This window comes from Syngnathus leptorhynchus, chromosome 15 (genome assembly GCF_054491065.1).
Source record: "Syngnathus leptorhynchus isolate UIUO chromosome 15, UIUO_Slep, whole genome shotgun sequence".
Classification (NCBI taxonomy): domain Eukaryota; kingdom Metazoa; phylum Chordata; class Actinopteri; order Syngnathiformes; family Syngnathidae; genus Syngnathus; species Syngnathus leptorhynchus.
This window is the reverse complement of record NC_141209.1, coordinates 9,000,190-9,010,115: the sequence shown is the minus strand read 5'-3', so window position 1 is coordinate 9,010,115 and position 9,926 is coordinate 9,000,190. Positions and strand designations below refer to the sequence as shown.

At 44.3% G+C, this 9,926-nt stretch overlaps 2 protein-coding genes and 1 long non-coding RNA gene across 4 annotated transcripts; 2 read left to right on the top strand and 1 right to left on the bottom strand.

Moving 5' to 3' along the window:
- Window positions 1-216: 216 nt before the first annotated feature.
- Window positions 217-4,528, top strand: LOC147045566 (uncharacterized). The gene is made up of 5 exons (XM_085931501.1): window positions 217-317; window positions 1,281-1,403; window positions 1,625-1,805; window positions 2,021-2,529; window positions 3,157-4,528. Exons 2-5 carry the CDS (start codon window positions 1,281-1,283, stop codon window positions 3,565-3,567), a joined length of 1,224 nt encoding a protein of 407 aa, XP_085787627.1. The 5' UTR covers window positions 217-317; the 3' UTR covers window positions 3,568-4,528.
- Window positions 4,529-4,818: 290 nt separating this feature from the next.
- Window positions 4,819-9,484, top strand: LOC147045564 (uncharacterized). 2 transcript variants are annotated; one of them, XM_085931503.1, is made up of 6 exons: window positions 4,819-4,920; window positions 6,611-6,733; window positions 6,958-7,138; window positions 7,355-7,848; window positions 8,192-8,354; window positions 8,435-9,484. In XM_085931503.1, exons 2-6 carry the CDS (start codon window positions 6,611-6,613, stop codon window positions 8,500-8,502), a joined length of 1,029 nt encoding a protein of 342 aa, XP_085787629.1. In that variant the 5' UTR covers window positions 4,819-4,920; the 3' UTR covers window positions 8,503-9,484. The 2 variants fall into 2 exon arrangements, with proteins under 2 accessions (XP_085787629.1, XP_085787628.1); XM_085931502.1 differs by having other exon boundaries at window positions 8,192-9,484.
- Window positions 6,125-8,785, bottom strand: LOC147045565 (uncharacterized). Its single transcript, XR_015068304.1, has 3 exons — window positions 8,450-8,785; window positions 8,284-8,368; window positions 6,125-7,836 (listed from the first exon to the last, which is right to left on the bottom strand). It is a non-coding gene; the product is annotated as an uncharacterized LOC147045565 (long non-coding RNA).
- Window positions 9,485-9,926: the final 442 nt, after the last annotated feature.

Here is a 9,926-nt window from a genome sequence, read left to right as displayed (position 1 = left end):
CCCGTCCTTGTTCGTGTGGTCGGATTATCTTGACGGGATTAGCGACAGATGTAAAACAGAAATCGAGATCAAATCTAATCCTAACCGCAGAGCCACATTGACATTGGATTAGGAGCCGTCAAACCGCACCCATTCTGATATTTACCGCACTCTGATTGGCCCTTGCTTAGACTGACGGCTTCCTCATCCAATAGAAAGGCCGAAGGGTGGCACCGGGGCAGATGTGCGTGGAAAGGAGCAGCGACGGCGCTGCTCGGTGTTAGTGCTGGATTTGGTCTTCAGGTGACATTCGCCGCAGCAACCCACGCACGCCAAAGGTGAGTTAGGAACACTAATATTTTCACGCCATTCGCTGCTCGTCGCGTCGAAGAAATGACGTTTTATTCCCGCGACTCCGGCATAGCTGTGTAGTTCTTCCGAATCAGTAGTTCCATATTGACCTAAAAACTTTACATTGTGAATATATGATCAAAATAGATTTTAGGGGATTTTCACACATCTCAGTATCAGTGTGAGTCATAGATTTGCTACTAAACTGGTTTGAGAAGCACATTTCATTGTCGGGTTATAATTATCTACCTTGTCAACCCGGTCGTTGTGTTGTAGTTTTATTGTGATCATAAACATAATAATGAAGTTATAGTTGCATCAAAATGAAAATCACACAAGACGTGTTATTGGAATATTCCACAGAGGTCAAGTATTGCCCTTGTGTTCAGGAGTTGCCACCCTCCTTGTATGTGCGTGTGCTTCCTTGTTAATCTGCAATCTGTCATGACACCACACACTCACAAATACACGCAAACACGCACGTACACACAAATCTTTTTACACAATGCACCTGTTTAACTTTAGTGTCGTGACACTTGATCACCACCTGAGTTCAGGTGAGTTGAGGATATCCAGGCCCCAAAGTGACTGCAGGCTTTTTTGGGTGACATTTACGAATGCTTTGTGCAAACAAAACGAAGTGGACACACAACAAATGTGTGTGTGTGTGTGTGTGTGTGTGTGTGGGGGGGTGTTCTGTGACGTTTCCATATGGAGCTATTAATAAGTGACATATTTGACATTCTCCCCCCCCCCTTTTTTTTTGTAAAAAATCCATGACAAATCTGACCTTGTGTTTTAAAGTCCTTTTTATGTGAGTTCAGTTGTCTTGTGTGTTACATGGTCACTTTTAGTTTTACTTTCACTTTCATTTCCATTTTGTTCTTCTTAACATTGTTGTATCGGGAGGGAAACAATTGCACAAATGTTCAATTGTGTTCTCCTTCCAGATGTCGTTTGCTAGCGACAAGCTGTACAACGGCTACCTGCGCACTCATATGCCAACCATCGTCACCAAGGTCAAAGTGCGTGAGATCGTGCCCCACTTGCCATGCCTGACCGATCACGACCGGGTGAGACTCTTATGTGCTAACGAGCCACATGCTGCTTCACCAAGTGTGAAGATATGATCTGCTTACAAGTGCATGTTTGTTCTCACGTTTTGCATATTAGCAAGCTCCTACGCGATTAGATTCTGTCTCCAGACTTGGTTAAGCAGCATGTGGCTCATTCGTTCCATTCCGAGTATCGTCCAAGTAACCCAGTTGAACGTTTATGTGGCGTGCGCTGGCAGGAGACCATCGAGGCCAAGCGGGAGATGTGCGGCAACTTTGACAGCATGGTGCTGCTGCTGGACTGCCTGAAGAGGCGGGACAGCTGGATCGAGCACTTCATCCGCGCTCTGGACATGTGCGAGCACGGCGCCATCGCTGCCGAAATCCAAGCAGAGTATGACAAGCTCCAAGGCGCCGGCAGTAAGAGCCGTTTCACTTGCTGGCTTAGTCTTGCTTTTTTGCTCGCCGTCGTATCATGTGGTCAGTGTGGATAACTGTCGAGAGAAGCCATTGTATTTATGGCATAAGCGGAATTTTCTTAAATTTATGTTTGATGTCCACTCTTTATATTTTTGTTGGCCGAGCCGCGTCCACCCATGTTGTGAATTAATTGGTCTTTGTTTTCGTTTGTGTAGAGTCCGCCCCCAGCTCTCCCCCAACCGGCATTGTGCAGGTCCATGTCGATCCTGCGCCGTCCGGTGCTCACCTTTCCGGGTCCGAGACCAGCAGCCCCAGCCAGGCTGCAACTTCCCCGTCCTGCCCTACTCAGGCCGACCCGGAACCAGAGATCCAAATTCCCGCACCCGCTCCACTGCCTGTATCCGAACAGCCACTTGCCTCCTCCGCCTCTGAAACAGATATGGATCCTCTGGAAAGCTCTGAATCCAACAAAGCGATGCCTGAGGAGGTTTCGTTCAGCTGTGACACGTCGCTTGAATCCGGCCAAGCTGAGGAATTGTGCGACACAGCCCCGTGCGATGTCATTGAAAGCCCGCCGAAAAGTCCCATTGACTTGGAAGTGACCGACGATCGCCAGACCCCCGAGAAACACCCCGTGCAGGAAACTGCCGCAACTGTGGAAAAACTCACTCCCGCAGCTGTTACTTCGCCGCGAGAAGATATTTTAGAAGCTCCGGCAACACAGGTGAGAAGACCAAGACTCTTTTACACAACATCATTTTCTAACATACCGTATTTTCAGGACTCTAAGTCGTAGTTTTTTCATAGTTTGTGACTTATACTCAGGGGCGACTTATGTGTGAAATTAACACATTATATTATTTCACGTTTTTTTCACACTAAACCGTAGGAAGGCGCTCTAGTCCTGTGTGTCAGGATTTAGAAAGACTAATAATTGGAACTGCAACTGACAATGAGTCTGACGTAAGCGACGTAGAAGAGGAAGCGCCGCATCTTCTACTTCCGGAGTCAGTGGAGTTGTTTAAAAGTTACACTAAGGATGAAGATTTCATTGGCTTTAGTAATTTGGAGTGACACGGATGGTTTGATAAACTTGTGAGCATGTTATTTATACTATAGTTATTTGAATAACTCTTAATATATTACGTCAGGCACGTTCTCAGTTTGTTGTTTATGTGTCATGTAACGTGAGCATACCGTACAATTGTCCAGCCTGTTGTTAACTATTTTATTCTTATTTTAAATTGCCTTTCAAGATGATATGTCTTTTCCTTCTTTAATACGCAATTTATGTTATTGTCCTCCAGAGTGACTCGTAGACCGGAAAATACTGTCATTTTAACCATTTCAGATCATCGTCGAGAATTGTTCGCCAACGGGAAATCCTGAAAACGTGTCCGTCACCGCTGCCTCGGTGTGCCTGAGCACACCCCGCACACTTATAAGCATCCCGCCGCAAGACGATCCCAACTCAGACGACGCCGAATCCGGCTCATCGGCTGACCCCTATTCCGGTGACACGGACCGTCTGGAAATAAGCGAGGACAATGAGGAGGACGGAGTGCGGATGAATGTGGTGCATATCTCCCAACAGTCGTCCGTGCTTAACTCGGGCGGCCAAAGCGCGGTCAACGGCGTCGCCGCCAAAGAAGTCGAGGCCGAGAAGCCGAGTGGCGCGCTGCCCGCCAACGGCAAGTTCATCGCAACGGCGCTGGGAGTGGGCGCCTGCGCGCTGTTGGTGGCATGGAAGTTGAAGCATTAAGGAGAAGCGCTCCAGCTTCAAGGCAGCGTTTCCCAACGACTTTTTGAGCCTTTCACATTGAAAAAAAGTCTCAAAGCACATCACCTGGCCCAAAAATGTCAGCGTAACTGCACATAAAAACAATTGTGTTTTAATTCATTCAGGGGGCACGCCATTGGAGTCACTCAACTGGTAGCCGAGCTCTATCTTTCACTATTTTGGAGCCTCCTTTTATGTATTTTCTGGGTTTTTTTCCCATTCATATTCGACAAGCTAGTTAGCAGACACAGACAAGATAACGCAATTCTCTGTGGTGTGACCAATTCATGTTATTTTGACTTTACAAGGACCTAATTGAAATTGTACAATTTCCCGCAGCACGATGGTTGGGAATCACTGTTTCAAGGAGACCAATTTACGTGTGCCTTATTGTTATGAAAACATCTGATGTTTTAAGGTTTAATGCGAGCAAGTATGCAGAGTTTGTAGATGTTATTTTATTTATTTGAAGATATGGTAGTGGCCTATGCTGGATACACACTGATATTGTTTTAATGCCACGTTTTAATTGTATGATTAGCATTTTTTGTAATGGTAACAGTTTTAAGCATCCTCTAATAAGGAGTGGGAAAAGCTCGTGCTTGAAGGCCACATTAGTTGAACCCTTATTATAATTATATGATTGAGAAAAAGTTTGTATTTTGAATATGTACAGTTGTTCATTTTAATATTGAAGTAAAACTCGATAGATATTTATTGTAAAGTCTGTAAGAAATGGTCCATTTCAGGGTTATTTATATATATATATATATATATATATATATATATATATGGTACGAGTATAAAGAGAAACAGTAAAATTGTGAAAGCCTGGAGGACTGTTGCTTCTTACTGTGTATAATTTACACAATCCTGTTTTGAAGCCATTTCTTTGTATATACAGTGATGTGTATAGTATGATAATAAAATTTGATCCCCTAAAGTCTGTTTTGATTCGTCAGTTTTAGTGAATATTGATCAATTTGATTTAAGCAGCTTCAGTGGTCCAAAGACCATCTTTTCTTATGATTTCTCAGCTTTTTTTTCCCAGTTAAAACTGTCATTTTACTATTGTGTCTATAGAGGAAAGGCGTGAATTTGGACATGTTTCGAGTTCTGATTGGCTACTCAGCCGTCACTCTCTTAGGAGCTGTCAAACCTCACCAGCGTGACGCTTACTGCTTACTGATTGGCTCTTGCGTAGACAGACGGCTTCTTCGTCCAATAGGCAGGCCCAAAGGGTGGCACCGGGTTTAGGTGCGTGGAAAGGAGCAGTTTTAGTGCTGGATTTGGTCTTCAGGTGACACTCGCAGCAGCAGCCCAAGCACGCCAAAGGTGAGTTTGGAACACGAACATTTTCACGCCATTTGCTACTCGTCGCGTCGAAGAAATGACGTTACACTCCCGCGATTGCTGTATAGTTGTGTAGTACTGATGGGTCCATGAGGCGTTCGACACATTGCCAAACTGTATTGACAACTGTGTCGATACTGTGTCGCTGACTGCTGACACTCGCTGGACCTTACAACTACTACAGGCAACCTAGTTGACAGACACGACTGACACTGATTTGATGACCTAGTGTATATATTAATTTTATATCTATCTATCTATCTATCTATCTATCTATCTATCTATCTATCTATCTATCTATCTATCTATCTATCTATCTATCTATATATATATATATATATATATATATATATATATATATATATATATATATATATATTAATTAATTTAAGTAATTATATTTTATATTGTATTCTTTCACATGTTCATTTAGTTGAAAATGTATTTTATTTTTTAGTTACAGTCAATCAATAATGTGAACATGTATCATAATGTGAAAATCTAAGTGAACGTGTTGTGAAAGAGGATGCTTGTGCACTGGAATTTGTTTATTACACATTTTTATTTAAAACAGTAAGTTTTTCCAATGTTTTGAAATTGAACCTGTTGCGCTTTTTGGACACAATTTCTCCCGCCGTTGAAAACACCCACTCACGTGTCACAGATGAGGCTGGAGTGCAGTGTAGAGGGTCTTTTGATTGTCCCAGTATCTGACTTGGAGCTGCTCCATAATTCTTGATAACTTCGAGGATGAACCGCAAAAGATCAGATATTGTTTTATAGATCCATCCCGTTGACAATGTGCTTCCTTGACAGACTATACTGCTGCTCGTTCGGTCACGTGTCTTTTTGAAGCGCACAGACACGGGGCTTCGCTCTATGAGCTCGACACATGCGCCAACGCATCGGTGTTGCCGGACCCATCACTACTATGTAGTGCTTCCGATGAGTAGTTCCATGATGACCTAAAAACTTTACATTGTGAAAATATGATCAAACTTGTCAAAGTTTCGCATAGCTCAGTGTCAGTGTGAGTCATAGTTTTGCTGTTAAATGGGTTTAAGAAGTGATTTTCATTGTTGGGTTATAATTATTGTTGCATATTGTTTGAGATGTCAGTTTGAACAAGGAAAAGAAACGTGGAGTAACAGTTGGTTCTTTATTTGCAAGATCTTGGGTTGTTTAATGGCGGTCAGTACACGAGGCACTGTAGCAGACGAAATATCAATCACCACTCTCCAGGTTACCTTACCATTTGGTATCGGTGTATTGGAGAGTTACTGCCCTGTGTGTGTGCTGTGTCAGCGGTCTGTGCCTATGTGTATTGGAAGGTGATAGAATTCTGTGTACTGTGTCCGTGTTCTGATTGAGTTTATATATAAAATAATAAGAGGATTTGCACATATATGTACATGAAAAAGTATGAGTTTGTCTACACTAATAAAATATGTACAATATATATATGTTCTCCCACTTCATCCCCCTCCTTTTTTGTGCAATCCATGACAAATCTGACCTTGTGTTCTAAAGTCCTTTTTATGTGAGTTCAGTTGTCTTCTTGACAACATGCTCACTTTTACTTTCACTTTCACTTCCATTTTGTTCTTCTCTTAACATTGCTGTATCAGAAGGGAAACAATTGGGCAAATGTACGATTGTGTTCTCCTTCCAGATGTCGTTTGCTAGCAACAAGCTGGAGAATGGCTATTTGCGCACTCATATGAGCACCATCATCAAAAAGGTCAAAGTGCGTGAGATCGTGCCCCATTTGCCGTGCCTGACCAATCACGACCGGGTGAGACTCTTATGTGCTAACGAGCCACATGCTGCTTCACCAAGTGTGAAGATATGATCTGCTTACAAGTGCATGTTTGTCCTCACGTTTTGCATATTAGCAAGCTCCTACGCGATTAGATTCTGTCTCCAGACTTGGTTAAGCAGCATGTGGCTCATTCGTTCCATTCCGAGTATCGTCCAAGTAACCCAGTTGAACGTTTGTCACGTGACGTGCGCTGGCAGGAGACCATCGAAGCCAAGCGGGAGATGTGCAGCAACTCTGACAGCATGGTGCTGCTGCTGGACTGCCTGACTAGGCGGGAGAACTGGCCCGAGCACTTCATCCATGCTCTGGACATGTGTGAGCACGGCGCCATCGCTGCAGAAATCCGAGCTGAGTATGACAAGCTCCAAGGCACCGGCAGTAAGAGCCGTTTTACTTGCTGGCTTAGTCTTGCTTTTTTGCTCGGCGTCATATAATGTGGCCAGCGTAGATAACTGTCGAGATGAGCCATTGTTATTTATGGCATAAGCGGGATTTTTTTACATTTACGGATGATGTCCACTCTTTATATTTTCATTGGCCAAGGCGCATCCACCCATGTCGTGAATTATTTTGTCTTTGTCATCGTTTGTGTAGACTCTGCCCCCAGCTCTTCCTCGACCGGCGTTGTGAAGGTCCACGTCGATCCTGCTCCGTCCGGTGCTCAGCTTTCCAGGTCCATGACCAGCAGCCCCAGCCAGGCTGCAACTTCCCCGTCCTGCCCTCCTCAGGCCGACCCAGAACCAAAGATCCAAACTCCTGCGCCCGCTCCACCGCCAGTATCTGAACAGCCCCTTGCCTCCTCCGCCTCTGAAACAGATATGGATCCTCTGGAAAGTTCTGAATCTAACAAAGCAGTGCCTGAGGAGGTTTCGTTCTACTGCGATGCATCGCTTGAATCCAGCGAAGTTGTGGAATTGTGCGACACAGCCTCGTGCGATGTCATTAAACGCCCACTGAAAAGTCCCATTGACCTGTATTTGACCGACGCTCGCCAGAACCCCGAGAAGGAAACTGCCACAACTGTGGAAAAACTCACTCCCGCAGCTGGTAGTTCTCCGCCAGATGTTCTGGAAGCTCTGGCAACACAGGTGAGAAGAGCAAGGGTCCTTTACACAACATCATTTTATAACATACCGTATTTTCCATCAGGCACATTCTCAGTTCGTTGTGTATGCGTCATGTAACGTTGGCGTACCGTACAATTGTTCAGCATGTTGTTGCCTCTGTTCAATTTTAATTTGCCTTTCAAGCTGATAGGTCTGATCTTGGTGTTGGATTTTATCAAATAAATTTCACCCAAAAATGCGACTTATACTCCAGTGCAACATATATGTAGGTCTTTTTCTGCTTTATTATGCATTTTATGGCTGGTGCGACTTGTACTCCGGAGTGACTTATAGTCTGGAAAATACGGTAATTTTTTCATTTCAGATCATCGTCGAGGATTGTTCAGCAACAGGAAGTCCTGCGAACCCCATCTCGTCCGCCGCCTCGGTGCGCCTGAGCACGCCCCTCACACTTACCAGCATCCTGCCGCAAGACGATCCAAACTCCGACGATGCCGGATCCGGATCATCGTCCGACCCCTATTCTGGTGACACATACCGTCTGGAAATAAGCGAGGACAATGAGGAGGACGGGTTGCGGGTGAATGTGGTGCACATCTCCCAACAGTCATCCGTGCCTTACTTGGACGGCCAAAGCGCGGTCAACGGTGTCGTCGCCAACGAAGTCGAGGCTGAGAAGTCGAGCCCTCGCGGCGCGCTGCATGCCAACGGCAAGTTCATCGCGATGGCGCTGGGAGTGGGCGCCTGCGCGCTGTTGGTGGCATGGAAGTTGAAGCATTGAGAAGTGCTCCACCTTCAAGGCAGTGTTTCCCAACCGGTTTTTGAGCCTTTCGCATTGAAAAAAATCACTGTTTCAAGGAGACCAATTTACGTGTGCCTTATTGTTATGAAAACATCTGATGTTTTAAGGTTTAATACTAGCAAGTATGCAGAGTTTGTAGATGTTTTTATTTTTTTTTATTTTAAGATATGGTATTGTTCTATGCTGGATACACACTAATATTGTTTTAATGCCACGTTTTAATTGTATGATTAGTATTTTTTGTAATGGTAACAGTTTTAAGCATCCTCTAATAAGGAGTGGGAAAAGCTCGTGCTTGAAGGCGTGTATACAGTGTATAGCAGTGGTCGGCAAATTGGGCCCGCCATCTATTCTGTCTGGCCCGCGAGATGACGTTAATATGATGTATTAAAAAAAATATATATTTTTTTCAACCCCATATTTTTTTTTTTAAAGAAAAAAAGGGCATACATTTGATGGGATTGTTTTATGTTATACAACAATTCCATCAAATTCGAAACAATTATTGAGGTATAATAGTCCTTCTTGATAACAGGTGGAACATCCTGTTTCAGTTATCCATGACGCACAGGTCGGAACGGTATTGACACGCGAGTGCGCGTAATCTTATGCAAAAAAAATCCCAAAGTGTCCTTTCTCCCTCCTCCAGTGGCAAGGTAAAATATATATTTTGTTAAATTAACAACATAACAAGGTCTGTTCAAATGGAATTAAATGCATTTTAAAAGTAAGATGATGTTTATTTTAATATAATAATACTTTAAATAGGCAGCTCGGTGGGGCACTGGTTAGCACGTCCGCCTCACAGTTAGGAGGGTGCGGGTTCGATTCCACCTCCGGCCCTCCCTGTGTGGCGTTTGCATGTTCTCCCCGAGCCCGCGTGGGTTTCCTCCGGGCACTCCGGTTTCCTCCCACATCCCCAAAACATGCTTAGTAGGCCGATTGAGCACTAGGTGTGAGTGTGAGTGCGAATGGTTGTTCGTCTCTGTGTGCCCTGCGATTGGATGGCAACCAGTTCAGGGTGTCCCCCGCCTATTGCCCGATGACGGCTGGGATAGGCTCCAGCGCGCCCGCGAACCCCGTGGGGACTAAGCGGTTCAGAGAATGGATGGATGGATGGATGGAAGTCATGTTGTCCTGTTTTGATTCGTCAGTTTTAGTGAATATTGATCAATTTGATTTAAGCAGCGTCAGTGGTCCAAATATCTTTTCTGAAGATTTCTCTGCTTTTTTTGCTTAAAACTGTCATTTTACTATTGTGTCTATGGAGGAAAGGCGTGTCTCTGGACATGTTTCG